Source organism: Miniopterus schreibersii (assembly GCF_964146895.1).
Source record: "Miniopterus schreibersii genome assembly, chromosome: 12".
Classification (NCBI taxonomy): domain Eukaryota; kingdom Metazoa; phylum Chordata; class Mammalia; order Chiroptera; family Miniopteridae; genus Miniopterus; species Miniopterus schreibersii.
Window position 1 is genome coordinate 41868099 of NC_138112.1, and position 21108 is coordinate 41889206.

General features: G+C 43.6%; 1 protein-coding gene across 1 annotated transcript in view; it reads left to right on the forward strand.

The window, feature by feature from the left end:
* CTR9 (CTR9 homolog, Paf1/RNA polymerase II complex component) overlaps positions 1-7666 on the forward strand; it is a 29863-nt gene extending 22197 nt beyond the window's left edge. Inside the window, exons 19-25 of the mRNA XM_081154769.1 lie at positions 714-785; positions 1300-1435; positions 1590-1736; positions 2140-2294; positions 3325-3421; positions 3587-3699; positions 6601-7666. Coding sequence (XP_081010895.1) covers positions 714-785; positions 1300-1435; positions 1590-1736; positions 2140-2294; positions 3325-3421; positions 3587-3699; positions 6601-7021 — 1141 coding nt within the window. The 3' untranslated portion in view covers positions 7022-7666. The remainder of the gene's footprint in view (positions 1-713; positions 786-1299; positions 1436-1589; positions 1737-2139; positions 2295-3324; positions 3422-3586; positions 3700-6600) is intronic.
* Positions 7667-21108: the final 13442 nt, after the last annotated feature.

Here is a 21108-nt window from a genome sequence, read left to right on the forward strand (position 1 = left end):
GGCTGGCCGGCTAGCTTTGCAAACTTGCCTTGGATTTTTCATTAACCTGACAGTAACATGACCTCACATTTTACACACTTGAAACTTTTAGATTCCACATTTTAGTAGACCAGTGTGTCTTTTCATGGGATACTGATTTTCGTTGAGCTAAGATTAAGGCCTTCCCTCTTAAATAATGAATAGGTTTATTCAGCTTAAAATTTATGTAAGTTTATAGTATATATTTGGTAAATCAGTGTGTGATAAAATTAAAACCTGACTTCTCTTCAGGTTTTGTCCAACCTTGTTTGAATTCTTGTTTAAGCATTTTTTGCCTTGCCTGGCAGATTGTAAGTGCTTTTGTGGCCTAATTCTCTTAACCTCCATGCTGACATGTTTAGTAAATTTAGTGTTTAGTAAATATTCTTTCCTTGAACTGATTTTTGGTTATTTGTTAATTTACTGATAACATTAAGTGTAACTTGGCTTTTCTTAATGAACTTGTTTTTTGTTAAACAGATTGAGTGGCATATTGATGAGAGTCTTTTTTTAAGTGAGTTGCATATATAATTTTCCTATTGAGATGCTAGCCCTTCATGTATTAAATACTTGCATGTAAGTCAGTTACTATATAAATCTTTTCTCCGACTATTTTTGTACAACAGTTTTAAAAAATCTGAAGGGCTGATTTTATTAAAATTTTATTAAGTATTTTATTTTCTCATTTCATTTAGATACTTCAGTTACTTGAGTAAAGTAGGAGATAAAATGAGATTCGATTTGGCCCTTGCTGCCACAGAAGCCAGGTAATTACTGTTTGTGAATGGTGACTTTGAGTGAGGCGGCAGTCGCCATGTGGGCTGGGAGATGGACACCATAGTGAGCAGATTCCTCGTCTTCCAGGGGTCAGTCTTTCACACCCCTCTCTGGGACACCCCAGCCTAGACCAAGGCTTTCTTCTAAGGGTTCTTTCAGGGAATAGGGCAAAATTTATTTAGTACTTAGGTGATTGGGAAAATATATCAGCTGTGTCACCAGAATCAAGGTATGATTCCTGACTCTTAGTCACATGTGAAGATAGTATTGGAAACCTTTTTAGCATTGCTTTGGGTGGACATTCATGATTTGGAAACTTAACATAGTTGATAGTATTGGCTTATGAGAAACTAAGTTAATTTTGCTAATTAACACTTCCCATAGATGTCAGCTAATGATTCTGCTTCAGACATTTTAATTTGTGTAAGGAAAACAGATGCTCTGAGTTTTTGAACATAAAGTACACTGGCTGCACTCGTGTTTCTCTAAATCTGAATGTTCTAGGCAATGCTCTGACTTACTGAGCCAGGCCCAGTACCATGTGGCCCGGGCACGCAAACAGGATGAAGAAGAGAGGGAGTTACGAGCCAAACAAGAGCAAGAAAAAGAACTGTTAAGGCAGAAACTTCTTAAAGAACAGGTACGTATTGTGTTTTCACTTACACTAGAATTAAAGAATTGTGCGCATATATATACTTTTGTATGGTAAAAAAGAAGTCTTCAGATGGTAGCCATGATTTATTTCATCATAAGGACATTTTGATGAGGTTTTCTCTACCCTTTTTTTCTCACAGGAAGAGAAACGTCTCAGAGAGAAGGAAGAGCAAAAGAAACTTTTAGAACAGCGGGCCCAGTATGTTGAGAAGACCAAAAATATTCTTATGTTTACTGGAGAGACTGAAGCAGCAAAAGAAAAGAAAAGAGGCAGCGGTGGTGGCCGGGTAAGACATGCCCCCCACTAACACAGATGGCCCCAGTCCCTGTCTTTTGACTTTCAGAAATGAAGATAAAAATGATTACATTCACTCTGTACTTAGCCCTTAGCTAAAAACAGTCTTCCAAGACAGCCCTTTAAATGGCATCCAGTATTGAGAAACGCATTGCAGTGTTAGCTACACAAACCTTGTAGGGACCTAAGTAGTTGATTTTTGCCATTTGGGACATTTATCCTAATTAGAAGTCTTTAAAATACGGGCCTCCCCAAGCACCTCTCCCATGTGACTTGGTACAAGAGCCTTCATTTGTCCCATGACTGAGAGGATATGGCCTCTTTCTACACCTTAGAATTCCAGCCGTGCTCCATCAGCCAGGAAAGGGCTGACTGTGGTCTTATTTGGGTTTCAGCGCTCTAAGAAGGGGGAGTTTGATGAATTTGTCAATGATGACAGCGATGAAGACTTGCCAGTATCCAAAAAGAAGAAGAGAAGAAAGGGTAGTGGGAGTGAACAAGAAGGCGAAGAGGAGGAGGGTGCTGAGAGGAGGAAGAAGAAGAGGAGGAGGTATCATCCGTGTGTTGTAAATCACCGGGTGGAGGCCGCAGAAGACCTTCCATTTTCTGAATCTTATGTGTAGAATTTGCAAACACCTGGAAATCACTTGGTCTTCCCAGATAGTAAAGCCTCTTGATACCCACTTCCTATTTAATCCTAAGATAGGCCCCACTACAAAGTCCCCGGAGTGCTGAATCACCACACATCTCCACAGCTTCCCTTCTGAGAGCTCCAAGTTGGTCAGAACTAATTGCCTTTCTGACGTCTTTAAAATTATAATATTTATTGGAAGATGTATTCAGTTTAGAATGAGAAAACCTGGTGTGTCCATACTACCTGTCCATGTACAGTAAGTCACTGCGCCTTAGTTTCCTCCCTGTGAAATGGTAACATGATGCCCATTTCATGGTTTTGCTGGATGTTTTAAAAGTGAATTAATGTGAAAGAAGGGCCTTTTAATCCTCCCAGTGCCATCCACTGTTGAGATAAGTGGCGGCCTGCACCTCTCTCACCTGGAGGTGCCTGTAAGGTGTCCCATTCCTCTCCTGTGGTGCTTCCTGTCCAGGAACCTCCAGTGGGCTGTCTTACCTAGATGTGTTCTTCCCAAGCCTTGGATGACTATACTTGGGAAAGAACCTGATGAATTTATTCAGACACAGGCCCGTAGAATTGAAGCTGTAATAGGATAGCAGCAGGCCTGGAATGAGTAGTTGGGATGGAAGAAAGAGAAGAGGGAGATGTTGAGGTTTCTAACCTGGGTCTTTTCCCACATCCTTTATCACTCCACCAAATGCAAGGTTCAGACTTACTTTAGATTAATAACAGGGCTCAAGGGTGACTAAATTAGTTGGCAGACATTGCATAAATACATGGTTTTTTCAGACTCCTGAGCCATGTGCAGCAAGAATAAGTTAAGACTTCTGCTGTGGTTGAGGACAGCACCCATAAAGAAGGATGAGCAGAATGAATATTTTGATGGCAAGTAGTCTTAGACTTTGTAGGCATGAATGAGTCTTGACAGACTTTTCTTGGTGTTAAGACCTACGAAGGGAGAGGAAGGATCTGATGATGAAGAAACAGAAAATGGCCCCAAACCGAAAAAGCGCCGCCCACCAAGAACGGAGAAGAAGAAGGCGGTAAGTTTATAATATTGTGGTTTGTTGTCCCCCTACATGCAGTCTTTTGTAATTTGAAATTTATTGGCTGCTGTTTGATTGTATAATTATAGTGCAAAACCCAATTGAACAAGATGTCCTGACGTGAGAGTGTTGACTGACCTATTATGTTTGATCTTCCTTTAGCCCAAGCCAGAGCGCCTGCCCCCTTCAATGAAGGGGAAAATAAAATCCAAAGCCATAATATCGTCCAGCGATGATTCTTCCGATGAGGATAAACTTAAGATTGCTGATGAAGGGTAGGAAATTTTTCCTTGGTGTGTTCTTCCAAAGCAAGATAGCCGAGCTCTTCCAGGGGCAGTGCCTACAGGCATTCAGATCCAGTGTTCGACATGCCATTGCAGGCTGTCCTAAATACAGCCCCTAACAGAACTAGGCTGGCCTGAACCCCTGGTCATAGAGTCATTTGCCTTTATAGCAAAAAGGGTGGGAAGGCACCCAAATCCGCATGGGGTGTGTGCCCAGGCATGCTTCATGAAGTTTGTGCTGTGAGACCTAAAGTTCTAATGAGGTTGTCTAAAATGAAAAACATGTCAGTAGGACCATGTGCACAGAATTATGTCTGTGACTACATTAAGTGTGCTCTTCTTATTGAGGAGCAAAAAGTCATTGTGAAAGTATTGAAGGAACAAGCACAGAGGCAGAACGCTAAATTAAAAAACAAAGCTTGAGTAATAAAAACAAAAGGCAGAGGGAGGAAGGGAGGGAGGGATGGAGGGAAAGAAAGAAACAGAGTTGTCACTGCCAAAATGCCTTCTCTTCAGCTTCTTAGAATCTTATAGTTGGAAGAAACCTTTGTGCCCATCTCATTCTAACTCGTCATTTCATCCCACTATTTGTCCCTTAAAGAAGAAAACTTATTTCTTTGTTGGTATTAGCTGAAATTTCCTGCATGACAGACATTCTCCTAAATATATCATTTTGCTACACTACCACTGGCTGGCCAGAAGTATTATGAGTAGCCTGATCCTGGTCACATGGAGATGGGGACTTGCTTGACCATTTCTTCCCATGTTGAACAGTGGTGACTCAGCTCTGCCCACTTTGTGGAGGGCTTATCCTAGATGGCTTGTCCAGTATTCTTCCTTACCTCACAGCCCACCAGGGAAGTAATATTTGCTTTTACTTGTCCTAAACTTGCCCCTCAAGCTCAAAGTGCCCCCCACATTTGGAATCCTAACACTAGGACTTGTAATACTCTACTACACCATGTTCTTCTGATGGCCATCTCTTCATTTATTCATTCAACAGACATTTGAACAACCATTGTATGAGATAGCATGCTAAGTACTGGAGATATAGAGGAAAAAGATGTAGACCTGCCCCCAGGAATGTATGCTTTAGAAGCAGCGGAGATTCACAGATCATTCACAAGCCACGTTATAGTAGGTTAAGTGTTATCACTTAGGTTTGCACTTATCGTTTTCCAGGGACCATACCTAATTGGAGTTGGGCTGGTGGGAAGTTGTAAGAGATATTTTTTGTGAAAGAGAGGCTGTTTGAGTTGAATGTTAGAAAAAGAATAGGTAGTCCTGGTTGGTTAGAGGTGAGGTAGAGCTGAGAAGTTAGCATATTGAGGGGCTAAGGGTGCTGGTGAGAGACTGGCCTCCTGGGTAGAGATCTATGGGGAACCATCTGTAAAGATTTGCAACTCCCCTTTTCTCTGAAGACGCTTTCTGACACAGATTTGGGTTGCTTTTCCCTACAGCACTGCTTTGCCCTTGCCCACAGTGTCGCCCAGGTCCATTGGTTAGAGGCATGTGATCAGAACAATGAAGTGTGTGGTTTTAGAGTGAGCACTGTTAAAATTGTAGGCAGAAAGGTCCAGTGTGAGAGCCTGAGCTGCTGCCAAACCTACACCCGACTCCAAGGCCAAGTTGACTCGAGCCACTTGGATCAGTTAAACTTTGTCCTGACCACTATGAAGTGCTTGCTTATTTAGCCTGGTGGAGTGGAGTGAATTGGATCCCGGGGGCCCGCTGTCATTTGGTATATAAACAGAATGAATATATAGAGCCCTCTTCTTAGTCACTCTTCATAGTCTCTCAGAGTGACCTGAGTTACATAATGTGTGTTGTGGTTTCAGAAGAAAGTGATATATTCACCTCCTCACCCTCCTTAGACTGCACCCTGTAGGATTCAGTATTCCTTTCTTGGAATACCTGTAATGGGAACCGGAACTGGAGAATATGCCAGAAAAGCATGTCCCCTCTCCAAAGCTGTGGAGGGTGAGTGGTTAAAGGAATAGTCTTTCCTCCAGAGCCTCCAGGAAGCCAAGATTCCCTGGGTGCCACCACCATTCCAAGCATAAGCAAAAATACCCTTCCTTTAACCTAACGGCTGATAAGTAGAGGGGGTGGGACTCAAAGTATCTTGAGTAAGTGGTCTGGGTGGAGGGCACGAGAGCAGTAGCAAACCCTGGGGTAGAAAAGGTGACTGCTCTCAGACACCGACAGCACACATGGTCATAGGACAGGGAGTGTCCCACTCATCCAGCCTTGGGAGGGGGTTAATCTCCAAAGTTTCTACATCCACATGAGATAACCGGCTTTTACCTTTGCTGCTATGACTTTGTTCATAAAAATAAATAAAACTACCCCTTTTTCATAATTTTATATATGAAATTAAATGCTGTGTTCTGATGAAAGGTGCCCGCAGTGCCCTGAGGCCTAGTTTAAACCATCTTTCACTGTTTATATTGCTTAGGCCTTATTTTTTTCCCCTTTGCAATCCTTTTTTATTGTGAAGTATATCACGTTTATTAAAAAGCATGCAAAACAAATATCACAAAATGAACATCTGTATAAACACCATTCAGGTCAAGAAAAAGAGCATTAAATGTCCTTATTTTTAAAAGCACATCTTGCCCGGCCTGGCGTGGCTCAGCGGTTAAGCATCGACCTAGGATCCAGGTGATCGGGGTTTGATTCCCGGTCGGGGCACATGCCCGGGTTGCGGGCTGCAGCCAATCAATGACTCTCTCATCATTGATGTTTCTAGCTCTCTCTCTCCTTTCCTCTCTCTGAAATCAATAAAGATATATTTAAAAAAAAAAAAAAAAAAAAAAAGCACATCCTCTACTTGTCAAGTTGTTTGTTGGCCAGAATCCTGGTGTCTAACAGGGTTTGTCTTTTCATCAGACATCCCCGCAACAGCAACAGCGACTCAGACGAGGGTGAACCAAGGAAGAAACATGCCTCCTCGGAGAGCGAGTCAGATGACAACCAGAATAAGTCTGGCAGTGAGGCCGGCAGTCCCCGAAGGCCCCGAAGACAGCGGTCAGATGAGGATTCAGACAGTGACCAGCCGGCCAGAAAGAGAAGACCCTCGGGTTCCGAACAGTCTGACAATGAATCTCTGCAGTCTGGGAGAAGCCGCTCAGGCGGCTCCGAGGTGGACTCTCGTCCGGCCTCTCCAAGTGCTGAGTCAGATCGAGATTCGGAGAGAGGATCTGATAATGAGGGTTCTGGCCGAGGCTCTGGAAATGAGTCAGAACCAGAGGGATCCAACAATGAGGCCTCGGATCGGGGCTCAGAACGTGGGTCAGATGATAGCGACTAGGTTTTATTTCAAAAATAAGCTTCATCTCTGGAGGAAACTTTTTTAATATATGAAAGCTGTGATAAAAATGTTTCAAATGTTTAGTCAAACAGTTGTGAAATTTTTCCTAAGGCAATTTTTTTTATCTGTTTGTATATTGCTAAGCCCCAAGAGACATTTCCTGTGCTAGAGTCCAATATTTGAATCTCTTGTGCAAATGAAGAATGTGACTGTTCTTCATTGTGGTACAATTCCACCTATCGTATGTGAAAACTGCAGTAAATAAACCCAGATGCTAAAGCATTCCTACAAGGGTCTGACTGAAACTGTGGCAGAGTCTCATCCTCTTTGTGTGTTAAGCAGCATCCAGTTTTAATTTTTATTTCAATCTTACCAAGTGGTGCAAGAAACTTGGCATTAATGTCTTTGTTCCATTTTAATCTTAGATTAAGAATCTTTTTTCTGGAGGAAGAGGCACCTACTGTATAATTTCACCGAAGTACAAACGAAAGGAAGGTTTTCTTCAGTAGTGAAATACTGCAGCCATGTAGATAGAATCACAAATATATAATTCGTTAGGTTGAGTAAGATGTGGAAAATGCCTTTCTGTTATTAGAATGCAAAGACCTACCTAAGCTGCATAATAAAGTTCTTTTACCAACTTTGGTGGGTAACTTTGTGTCATTTTTGTTTTTTGGGGGAGGATTGCTCAGTATATTTGTATATGAAAATTTAGCATAAGTAAACTACACAGATACTGGGAAGAACCTGAATTAAGCCAAAGATTGTTTACTCAAAAGTTTTCTAATTCTTTGTAGATTTGTGGTGGGTTTTTTTTTAAGATGCAAGAAATTAAGGTACTAGTATACATTTTACTTTCAATAATTTACTCATTAACAACTTAAGAACAAAATTTTTATGTACCACAGTACAATTTGTAAAAGCTGTAATTAATAGTCAACAAGCCCAGCCAGCATGGCTCAATGGTTGAGCATCCAGCTATGATCCAGGAAGTCACCATTCGATTCCTAGTCAGGGCACATGCCGGGGCTGTGGGTCTCGGGCTCGATCCCCAGCAGGGGGCGTGCAGGAGGCAGCCGATCAGTGACTCTCATCATTGATGTCTCTCTCTCTCCCTTCCTCTTTCTGAAATCAATAAAGATATATATGTATATATATATACACACACACACAGTCAACAATTATTAAATGCATTATTTAGGTATTGAGAATGGAGAAAATCTTTTCTGTCCTGAAAAACCTAGTGGTGAAGAGAAGTTCATTGTCCCTGTGTGTGAGAAATGGGGTAATGTTTGTACAGGTCGGGGGAGCACGAGGCAGGACGAAGTCAAAGCCAAGTTTCCTGACGGATGGGAGAACTGAGGTGACTCAGGACTGGCCAAGTGGAGAATGAAGGGGGTCCACAGGCAGTGGTAATCACGTGCAGCTGTGGGAACTGGAATAACTAAGGGAGGCCTGGTTTTGGAAGGTGAAGAGCCTGAGATTCAGAAGTTCATGCAGCTATTAAAGGTGAGGTTCAAACTGCCTGCTTTTTCCAATGTCACATATAACAGGTGAATTGGTTAATCCCCAAATGACAAAAGTTCATCGAAATTAAAAAGCATTTCCCGACTGATAACTCACTTCATGTCAAGCAGTATCTAAACTAAGGTTCATTGGTAGAGGGTCCCTTGGAAAGCTTTTTATGTAGGGGTTTAACCTAATGCTGACAGTAATAAAAACACCTACAAAGGTGTTTTGAGTGCATGTCCTTACTAGCAATTTTGGAGGCAAATTTCTCCCAGGTGTGCCCTCAGATGAGCGGAATAGCAATCCTCCCCCAGTCACGTTGCCCACGTCAGAAGCCACTACTGTTTGTTCAGGTGCAACTCCCCTCTGGAGCCTGGAGGTGACAGAAATGACAAATATGGGGAATGCCCCACTGAGGAAGGGAAAGGTCCCTCGTCTGACAAAGGAAACCTGACTGACCTGTTGTCTGCTCTGCTCCCATTGCCCTCGGGACTGAGAGCAGCTTCATTTTCCCGGAGCCTGCTTGTCAGGATTAACCTTCCTCCCCCCCCCCAAGTATAATTGACATATAACATTGGTTTCAGGTGTGCAACATAATGATGTGATATTTGTATATGTTGCAAAATGATCACATTAAGTCTAGTTAACATCCGTCACCACACATAGTTATAAAAAGGAAAACAGTATGGAGGTTCCTCAAAAAATTAAAAGTCGAACTACCACATGAGCCAGCAACACAGTTCTGGGGATCTATCAGATAAAAAGAAAACACGAACTCAGAAAGAAATCTGCACCCTTGTGTTTATTGCAGCATTATGTACAGCCAAGGTAATGGAACAACCTAAGTGCCCGTGGATGGATGGCTAGATAAAGAAAATGTGAAAAATACTGGAAGGCAGGCCCTCCGGCAGCACCATGAGGATGCGCTAGGAGGCCTCTTGCACAGAAAGACAGCTCCTGGTCTGTGGCCTCTTGCTGTGCCGAGAGGGAAGCTCTGAGACGCTGGATCAAGCAAGAGGGAGAAAGCAGATTGCGTGCTCCAGCCTCTGGTCTTGCAGAGCAGCTCCATGGACCCCTAGGTGTGTGCCTAACCGGAAGCCTTCCCTTCAGGCCAAGCCCCCAGACTCACGAATAGGCGTCTTTCACAGGAAGACCGGCGGGGGCGGTGGGGGGGGGGGGCGCTGCTGTCTGCACAGTGCCCCAGGAGGTGGTAGCCTGCCAAGAACTGTCTCTGATGTTACAGTTCCATGGGACCAAGGAGCACACGCCCCTCTGGCCTCCAGAGCCAGGCGAGCAAGGGGAGTCCCCTGGGCAGCAGTCACAGAAACTGGGCCACCAGATGTAAAAACCAGGGCACGAGCAGCATCTAGAAGCTCCCCTCTGGGTGATACTGGGGCTCCAGAGGGCAACAGAGAGAGGGTATGAAAGTGGCGAAGGCAGAGGGGGAGGCAAAAATGGCCCCCACCCAAAAAAGCAAAAGGAAAAAGAAAAACAGAAGGTGCCCGCTCGCTTCAGCAAGGCGGAGAGCAGGAAGACGGCACCAGTGGGCCAGGGGCAAAGCCAGCAGCACCCAGGGAAAAGAGGTGGCACCTGTGGGCTTTAGCAAGGCCGAGGGAGTGTCCAAAGATGGCGCCACCAGCCACCCTCCGGGCCACCGCCCCTCCTGCGAGCCTCTGAACTAGCAAGTGGGGCCCTTCCACCTGAAGCCAGTGCTTTCCAAAGTGCCCCTGCGCTGGGCTCAGGTGAGTGGGCGCGTCTCAGCTCCCACGGCCTGGCCCGAGGGTCTCTGGGGCGTTTGGGGGGCTCGTCTCAGGGTGCAGGTCTTAGAGTTGGGTGGCTTGTGGGGGCATAAAGCCTTCGCTCCTCGGAGAAGCTCAGGGTTGTGAGTTCCCTCCTGCTTGTGGGTGGGAGCGGGGTTTATGGTGAGATTATGTCAGCCTTTCCTACCCCTTCCATGTGTTTTCTTTCTCATTTGCCTGACTTGAAGGCGTCATTCTGACGGTTTTTAGGGTGTGTGTTTATTTTTTAGGGTAAATTGTTCCCTATGTAGCTGTAGTTTTGGTGCATCTTTGGAAGAGATGAGCTCAGGATCTTCCTCTGTCTCCATCCTGAACCGAACCTCAGCCTCCCATTTGGCAGCAACACCTGAATAGCTGGTTAAGAGCAGACACACTGAGCCCAGGGGTCCTGGGATAGTCCTGCAACTTTGCTCTGTGATTCTAAAAAAGCATGTCACCTTGGGCAAGTCACTTCCCTGGGTAGGCCACTTTCCTCATCCAAATCAAGCCATTTCTCCTGCACTAAGTTGTTTTTCCTTTCAATTTTATTTTGTATTGGTTTCAGGTGTAGACAATAGTGGTTAGACAATCATATACTTTATGAATCATATAGTGTTCCCCTCAATATTTCCAGTAGCCCAGCAGACACCATACATAGTTATTGCAATATTATTGACTATATTTTCTATGCTGTACTTACTTTCCTGGGACTATTTTGTAACTACCAATTTGTGCTTTTTACTAAAAATACGGAACACTTAACGAACTTGCGTGTCATCCTTGCGCGGGGGCCATGCTAATTTCTGCATGGTTCCAATTTTAGTATGTGTGCTGGCAAAGTGAGCACTACGCTGTACGTTTTGAACGCCTCAGTTGGATCTGTCACGATTAGAGAATGTGAATTGCATTGGCTTTGATGGTAATTCAGAACTAGACCAAGTACCACAACCATAATCAGAACTATTTAATTTTAAAATAAATTTTGCCTAAATTTAGTCAAGGAAAACCACATTGTTATTTTGACTCTGTAACTAAATCACCTCCTCCGCTGACATTACTATTTTTATAACATGAGGTTTCCTAAGTGAGCAACTATTCCATTATAGCGGAAGACTATACCTAATTCATGAGATTGTTGCAAGGATTGTGAAGGCAGGTTCAGTGGTGAGCATGTGGTAAATTCCTGGAAAAGCCCTCCCTAGGAGCGAATGGGTTCTGGATGTCTGGCAGTAGTCATCAAGGTCACTGAGCCTTGTTCAGACCAACTGGGGACTGGGTCAGTTACTTTTTCATAGATCCCTTTTTAAAAATATCCTTGCTCCTTCCTAGTTCCCCTTGAGGAAAATATTTCAAATCTCCAGGCAGTATGACTTTTCTGGAGCTTTTTAAGTATCCCTTGTTTTGATTCCACTAATGAACAGTTTCTTCCCTCAGAGAGGAAGTAGCCAACAGAGGCAAGAAAGACCTTTTAAAGGAGACTAGTATCAGCTCCTAAAACTAGAATTTGGAGCACAGCCCAGTGCAGATTTTTTCTGAAGGTGGTTCCTGACGCTTCGGTCTTTTGGATGTGTCAGGGCAGCACAGGTCAGTCCTGATGCCGGCTGCATGCACAACACAGGAGGGGGATGTGCCACAGGCAAATCAAGTTCGTCTAGATCTCAGGGTGTCCTCTGATTTGAGTGGAGCAAATCAACAAACTGCACCCTGTCACCAGAGTCTCACTTTGCGTCAGGTCCTGACAATAGGAAGGCTGCTCTGGCACTTGCACTGATGTAACAAAATGCTTCACTTCTCAGCCTCGGTATCCCTATCTGTAAAATAAGGTTGTTTGAAGCCCTTCTAAGTTATACATTCCAGGGTCACTGCAGAGTTCTATTTTATTTCATTTATTTAATATTTTCTTTTTTGGAGTAAGAAAAGATTTATTGATCGAGAAGGCACCAGTGAAGAAGAGGTGCCTCGTATCCATCTTGCTCACTGGACTAGGCTAAGGGTTCCTAAGGGGTCCGGAGGAACAGGCATGTGGAAGCGCTGGTGGGGCAGGTTTTAACTGGAGGGCCTTGGAACTTAGCCAGGCGTGGTAAAGGGCACCAGCCCTGGATCTCCCCGGACAGCAGACCCTTCACTTCCGAAAGGGTTCTGGTGTTCAGGTTCCATCTGCGTCCCAGCGCTTTGGTTCCATGGGTGGGCTGGGGGGGGGAGGGTCTTTGGTTCCAGGTGCTGCTGGAGAACATTCTCTCTTCTGCTCGTGCTTCTACTGCACAACTTGTGTTTTGGGTCTGTTGTCTCCACTGCAGAGAATTTTCCACAGAGTGTCTAGTGGGCCTCCAGTGCGTTAGTAACGTAAGGTCTTTCTGTTTCAAGTAATTGAAAACCATGCCTGCTATTTCAGGCCTAATAGTTTCTAAGATACAGATAAGTTACTTTTTTTGCTTATGACATATATGTATTTGCTCTTGCTTTTTGCTTTTCTTTATTCTGCTTCTTACTACAGCAAAAAATGGGACATTTTTCATTTTGAAAAATATCTCAGCATTCTATGCATTTTCCTTGACATAACTGAATGATTATAGATTGCCATTACTGCAACATTCTGGTGGAATATCTGAATTTGTGTGGTCCACAGCTAAAGAGTGAAGAGAGCACTAAATGCAAGACATCGGGGCTGGATGTGCAAGTTTCTTATCCAGAGATCACGAAATTTTTAATTCTTGACAATTTTATCTCCTGATTAGATGTCTAATCCAGTGTGGCCCCAGAGTGGTTTCTATGAAACACTAGTCCCAGAATACTCCTTAAAAAAGAATGGGATAGAGAAATAAGTAAGAAAAGTAATGTATTCTATAGCCCTATTGCAATTAGGATGCTTTGGGTGACAAGTCACAGAAAACAGTTTCAAACTGAGTTAACAATAAGGAAAGATCCTGCACTGGACATCAGGGGGATTGGGGAAAAGAAGGTACAGTTCAGTCGGAAGACTCAGTATTGTCAGACTCGGCTCATTCATTCTTTTGGTCATGTAAACAGAAGAATATGTGATATAGTAAAATGTGAAAATAATATAACACCTATGCCCCTAGAAGCTTCCTGTGTACCTTTCTCAGTTGCCCCCCGTCTCCATTCCCATATATGGTAATTCTGAGTGAGGTATTGAACCCTCTTTTGATGATTCAGGGTCATAATTTGGACACTGGTTATTGTTGTGTGCTCCCAGAGAAAGTGAGGTGTGTTAGGCCCCTTGCCTCTGCCCTCAATGACTCCAGATTATTGACTGAAATGATCTATTCATATCTTACCACCAGACAGCTCAAGGACACAGATTATATATTTTTCATCTGTTTTCCAAGGGCCAACCATAAGACTTGCCAAGAAATGGGTACTAATTGATATTTTGTTCTTAAAATCAAATTTTTTATCTAAAAATAGAGGTTGCGGGAAAGAACTGGACTCTCCACTGCAGTCTCTGGTAGCTTCGTCCTTTGCTCCTACACTGTTTTAGCAAATTCGTTCTGTTGGGATGATGTGTATGCTTGGACTGTCAATGGCAGCCATCTGGTCTCAGTCCAGTGGCACCTGCACTCAGCCATGAGTCGCAGACATGGTGACCCTCAGATGTGCTGTCAGACTCTCTCCGTGGCTATAAATCATCAGGTGGCTGTTTCTTAGAAACCATTCTCATTGTTCACAGATTTTGTTCCCATTTTGACAACTGCGAAGGTACTGTTAGTCAAACTGGTAAGAGGACCAGTACCCTTGAGCACAATTCCAATAAACAAACTTGTAAATTGGTCTTTAGTCCCAAACCAGCTGGATTCATCTGAACTAGTGGAGCGTCTGTGATAGCATCTTCTCCAGAGAGGGCTCAACGCCAAAACCTTTGTTCTCTCCTGGCCTGTTTTGTTCTTGAAACAATGCTGCTTTGATTTTTCCAATGGGAGCTAGCGCTTCAATTTCCTTGACTGGAAAAAAGTGGAGACTTCATTTCCTGCCTCAGCCTGCTGCTGAATTGTCTTGGCCAACCTGTGTGTTCCCGTGCCCCTGTGCAGGCTTTCCCCCTAACCTCTCCTCCTGCTGCTGAGAGTGGCAGCTGAAGCAGTGCAAGGGGCCACTCTTGTGCCAAGGAGGTAGGTAGGAGACGGGAGTACCACTATATTCCTTGGCCTGAGCAATGATGTGAAGGCCCAAATTTCAATGGATGTTAAAACCTTGCCTCAGCAACCTGCAACTCTCTTGCTGGTCCAGTCTGAACTCTTTGGCGTTGGAAACAGGCGTTCTTTTTTTCCGTGGTTCACAGAAATTGCAGAAATCAAATTTCCACTCTTCTGATCATCCAAGAGGACTCAGGGATTCTTCCTGCTGGAATCTCACATTGCAAACAACTGATCTTCACAGCCCCTATTCAAGGCAACCCTGAAGCTCTCCGTTGTCATGTGAGCTGGCAGTGTGGTCCCAGTGACCATCATGCTCTGCCCAGTGGCCCCTTGTTCCCTGCAGTGGGATGGCAAGTGCCTTACAGTTGTTTGGCCCCAGGGAATGGGGTCTGAGAATGGGGAGTTTCTTCCATAGTAAAAAGAGGGAAGTCACGCCTCAGGACTGTTGTTGGCAAGTTGTTAGCAGCAATGGTAGGAAGAAATGAAGGAGATAGAATTGATTCTCAGTGAAATAGAAGCTGAGTGTCAGGACACAGTACAGTCCTTGGTGGTTAGTAAGGGGCCTGATTAGATTGTGTATCAGGCTTGTCAAATTTTAACAGGCTAAGCCAGAACCTAGGGATTCTGATCCAGTGTGTCTGCAGTGAGACCAGATATTTTGCATTTCTTACAAGCTCCCAGGTGGTACTAAAGACTACACTCTGAGTAGCAAGGCTGTATATCATTGTAAATGGGTCCTTGCTGGGAAAGCTCCCTCAATTTTATTTCCATGTGGCTGAAAGGCCTGACAAGGCAATTTCATAAGGTAGGGCTGGGTAAAGGGAGACAAGGACGAGGGGGGAGAGTCAGAGAAGGCTCAGGAAAGAGGGGAAGATGGCCAGTGGTTATTTTGAAGAACAGGAAAGTGAGCATTCCAGGGAAGTAGTCAAGTCCGATGGTGAGAACTTCAAAGAATCTGAGTACTTGGAAGAAAGGAGGGCAGACGCGGTTGGAAAGCTCTGGTGGGAAGCAAGGTGAACACTGGCCACCAAGGCCGTTGACATGAGAGGAAAAACAGCAGGGGAAGTGAGGGCATCGGGGGACAGACAGATTTCCTTCAGAGCAAGATGATGACAGGAATTTCAGAGAGAGTGAGAATACAGGAACATTTGCTGGTGACAGACTGGGACACAGAGGGTGTGGAGGCAGAATTCAAGAGAGAAGGGGTGGGGAATTGGGACAGATTTGTAGATATAGAAAAGTTATTGAGGAAGGATCCAGGGGGCTTCGGGCTCTGGTGGGCTGAGATGGGAGTGAGGCACAATGAGAAAATAAGCTCAGGCTGCAGAGGGGGGCTGGGGGGGGGGCTGTCCCTTGCAGCTCCAGTAATGCAAGCATCTTTTCTCAGGGGCAGAGGGGAGGGGGCATAAGAACTATAGGAGTGATGTCACCCCTGGACTGGGAAGCTGGACTGGGAAGCTGGGGCGTTCCTTCTCTAGGGCCCTGTTGCATGTGGCACTGGAGCATGAGGCATATGGAGGCAACCTTGTTTTTCCATCGTATGTTATTATTGATGTTGCTTTTTTCTTTTAAATTTTTTATTGGTTAATTTTAGAGAGAGAGGAAGGGAAGGAGGGAGAAAGAGAGAGCATGAGAGACATCAATTTGTTGTTCCACTTATTTATGCATTCATGTACGTGTCCCAACCTGGGATTGAACCCACAACCATTGCATATAGGGACAGCGCTCTAACCAACTAAGCTACCCGGCCAGGGCTGATGTTGCTTTTTTAAAGCAATGTAGTTAAACGATGCAGTGTCCACATGACACTGGTGAATTAGTATTCAGTGCTCAGCATTTCCAAAGACAAAGCGATAATTGTGTTTTGAGCCCCCAAAATCATATGCCCGAGTGCATGGCGGCCTGAACATAATGCAGTTAAAACCCCATTCTCACTTTAAAAGTTCTCTCACTGCCCTAAAGGTTTTGATTAACTTAAATTTATAAACTTGGGATTTGGCAAAATAGTTCAATGTCTACTAATAATATTGTGTATTAATTTAATTACAAATGCACATTTAAAATCACATATAAAGATTAAGAACTTCATTCACATTTCAGAAAATAAATTCATTCTAATTCGTGATGAAATCTTAGTTTCAAACTGCTTTCTAAATCATCTTACATGATTTTTGAGAGAACAGCCCCTTTCCTTCCATGACATTGTTTGAGATCCAGGCCTGAGAAACTATGCTCAGCTGGAAATATTATGAGCGACAAGTGCTCATCTGGATCACATCAGTGCATTTGGCCTTATTTGTCCAGTAGGTGGGTATTTTCAATCTTTATTGAGAATGTGATTTTTTAAAGTATGTTTTTATCTATTTTAGAGAGAGAGGAAGGGAGAGGGAGAAACATCGATTGGCTGCCTCCCATAAGCACCCCAACTGGGTACTGAACCCACAACCTGGATACATGCCCCAACGGGGAATTGAAACAGCAGCCCTTCTGTGCACAGGATGACGCTCAACCAATTGAGCCACACCGGCCAGGGCAAGTGTATGATTTTTGAAGCAATCCTTAAAATTCCTGTTCATAACTTTTGCTAACCCTTTAGATTGTGTGATTATGTCTCCAGGAATAATAGTTAAAACTGTATTAAAATTTTTTGTGCTTTGTTTTTGTTTTGTTTTGCACCAAGCCCATCAAGGGGCTTCCATAAACATTAAAAACTAGCATTGATTGGACCATGTCAGGTTAATGTGTGTCAGCTGATGGTCCTTGGCACCAATTCATTGCCAACAGGAATCCCCAATTTGGGGTGCAGTGAGGGAAACTTTATTCATTGTAAAACATCTCGGTCGTGATGTGTACAGCACAGTTGTGAAAACAGCCCAGCTGTGAGGCAGCCCCAGGACCAGGCAGCCCCACAGCCAGGCCCCTCTCCGGCTACCCAGCTCTGCCCTCCACAGTCTGCGGTGCCCCAGGCCAAGCGGCTTTGCCCTGTGCTGGCCTGCTCAGCTCTAGCAACACAGCCTTGGCGTTTTAACTCAGCTAACAACACACAGTCTTGGTGGAAAAGGAAATTGCACTCTCCACAACAGGGGGGAGCTGGCTTATACGGGTAGAAGTCCCCCCCCTTTGGTCTCTGATTGGTCCATTCTCTTGCAAATGAGGATTCCAAATCCTCACAGTTTGATTGGTCCAAAAGGCAGTGTCCTGATTGGTCAGAATAGAGCCTCTCTGATTGGCTGGAGCTATGCAGCTCTGATTGGATGTGGAAAGCTTCAGTCCTATGGTTGAAATAGAATTCCAGGAGCTCCTTTAAAGGGCTGGCTCAGATATCAGAAACAGTGCAGACAGTTCAGTGCAGCGGCAGGCAATCCAGTGCCAGCTTCTACATAAAGTGCAGTTTGCATGAGACACCCCTGTACAGAAATGGATGCTAGGCTTTTGAATTTATTTATTTAGTTAGTTAGTTAGTTAGTTATTTAATTCTATTTATTTATTTATTTATTTATTTATTTATTTAAATTGGAGCCTAGTTAGCCATCAGGATCCCTTCTTAGTAGGTTTCATTTATTTTTTTCAGGGTTCACATGTGTCATCCCCAAATAGTATATCATTATGCAAAAAAAGGTAATTGAGAGGACCTCATGTAAGTGGAAACAAATTATTAGAGCTAAAATGTCAGGCACTTCCTCTTTGAGAGGTAATTTGGGGCATCATATGGTTTGCCATGTTTTCTTTCATATTCCCCACCTTTGGAAATCAGCTGCAATTTGACCATGTCTGATAAAAACATATGAGCTTTAGAGCTATTTGAACTCTAAATCTTAGCTCTTGCAATGACAAACTATATGACTTTGGATTGTGGCCTTATTTAAATGTTGGCTTTATCTCTGTTACCCCAATTTCCTGCTGTTCAAATTGGGATAACAGTGTCTGTATCCCAGTAGTGTCTAAGAATCCAATGCAATAATGTATGCCCTGGGCCAGGCACATACTTGGGTTTTAAAAAGTTAGCCTTTTTCCTATTGATTTTTAAGAGCTTTTTGTGGTTAACCCTTTATTGTGAGTATGGCACATATTTTTCTTAGTCTCTTGTTTATTTTGAGCCAAACAGATTAGTAGACAAATCTATCAACGTTTTCTTTATGGTTTCTGGACTTTTTTTTCATAAAGTTAAAGAAGCTTATGCTTCAAGACCCTCCATGTGCTTGGGCCTCTTCCAAGGCTCTGTACCTAATTTTGTATTTGTAATTTTGTTGGTTTTTTGGATTTTTTTACTGTCCACCCAGATCCCTTACAAAGTTTTTTGTTTTTGTTTGTCCCCATACTGTAAGTCTTGGTGGGAGTCAGAGCCTGCTTGACGCAACAGGGGCCCAAAAGGCCAGATCACTGCTTGATAAAGAAAACCAAGGCAGCAAGGGGTGGACACATGATCCAAGCTCAATTAATTGTGGGCCTCTGCCTGGGACTCTGAACCTGGACTTGACATCACTGGAGAATTCATTCACATACTGGCAGGGGAAGCTCTAGGGTTTGATGGGCGTGGTTACACCACTGTCCTAGCCAGGTTATTTCTGTGGTTCAGGCTATCTAGCTTCTCTTAGTCACCATTTCTAAACCTGGTTCTCTGAGCTTCTTGTGGATCCCTTAAGTGGAGTTACGATAAATTTTCCTTCTACTTAGTTTGTCCAAAGTAAGTTTCTCTTCTTTGCAACCAAGAACCCTGATTGGAACAAACTCCCAACTCAACCTTCGCAGAGAAAGGCAAGATTTCCAAATGTGGGACATCTATCCTAATACCTGGAAGAGAGTAAGACCAAGTTAGATGAAGGGGTGTGAAGAGGTGGGAATAGTAGGGAGAGCAATGTTACAGGCAGAGGAAACAGCCTGTGCAAAGGCCCAGAGACAAGGAGATGAAAAAATAAAATGTAAAAGGGAGGAAATAGCAGATGGCTCAGGACTTGGTTGCTAGATTATGGAACTTGAGTTATAATTCTGAGGAAAATCAGGAGCCACTGAAGGGTAGAGGAAAGACCAGACTCTTAAGAAAGACCATTCTGATTGTAATGTGGAGAATGGACTAGGACAGCAAGAGGTGGGGAGACCAACTGGAAGTCTATTGCTGTAATTCAGGCATGAGATGATGGTGCTTGGACTAGGGAGGTGCAGTGAATAGCTATAATGTAAATAAAACAGAGAGAATGCAATGATTGGTTGAGAGAGAGAAGGAGGGGTCAAGGATGACTCATTTTTGGCTTGGATGGGGTGGTTTGGATGGGGTTATCATTTGGAGAGGAGGAAGAGTTTAGTGATGGACATGTTCTGCTTACAGTCCTTGGGCACATTAATAATGTCCAAGACCTGGTTGGATGTGCAAGTCTGACATCTGGAAAGACGTTTGGATTCAACATATAGATGTCACCAGCACACAGGTGGTAATTGGAGCTACAAGAGTAGGTGGTAAGAGCTGAGGGAAGAAAGCAGGACATTCATGAGCCAGGCTAGAAAAGAGAGCGTTAAAATGAGACTGAGAAGCCTGAGAGAATACAAGGTGAGAGTAGTCAACTGTTGTTTTTGATAGGTCAAATAAAATGACTGAGAAATTCCCATTAGATCTTAGCTGTTGATTGGAAGCTCAGGATGGAAGTTCTTATTGAGACATGTTTTGGAAAAGCTACTGAGAAGGTAAGACATAAATTCACACACAGGGTGGAGCCTAAGTAGTTTACAGTTGTGAGGATGTGAAACAGTTTATTCTTGTGTTATTATTGTATTATTTTCCATAGGAACAGCTGTAATCTTACTTTGGCCCCACCCTGAATTTGAAGGACTACTAGGTGTGAGGCTCAAAGCTAAGTAACTCGCATATTACCTTATTTAGTTCTGTGGGCAATCATTAGCCCCATTAAAAAAAAAAAAATCAACTTGGAATTAAAATGACTGCCTAATGTCACACTGCTAATATGCAGTAGGGATGAATCCTACACCTATCTACAACTCAAGTCTGAGTTCTTTCCACAACTTCTTCCTTCTGTTACGACCAGATCCTGCCGTGTAAGATAATTGTATTAATTGGTGATTTGTTTCAACAAATACTTGAGTTTACTGTGTGCTAGGCACTGTTCTAGGTGCTGGGGATTCAGTAGTGGACAAAACAGATTTCTTCACATTCTGTAGGGGGTCAGGTATATTTAGTATGTCATATAATAATGGTAAGCATGGAGATACCTAAGGCATATGTGTTCAGGGTTACGTTTTAAATAGGGTAGACAGTAGGGACCTTACTAATAAGTGTGACATTTGAGCCAAGACCTGATGGAGCTGACGTAGCCAGTCATCCAGTTATCTAGGCGTTAGGAACAGAAAACCTCCGATGCTTGGCATGTCTCAGGAACCAAATGGAGGCCAGGCCATGGGGCAGAGTGAGCAAAGGTCTCACAGGAAATAGGTCAGAGAAATAGGGTAAGGACAGGGAACAGGGGAGACTGGATCAAATGTAGGGCTGTGTAGATCAAACTCACTTTTTCTTAAAAATCTAACTAGGTGGAAAGTCATTTGGTGGGTTTGGGGCCAAGTGTTGCTTTTTTTTTTTTTTTTTTTTTTAAAAAAAGGATCCCTTTCTTAGTCTGCTGTGTTCAGACCAAAAAAGGCTAAGCAG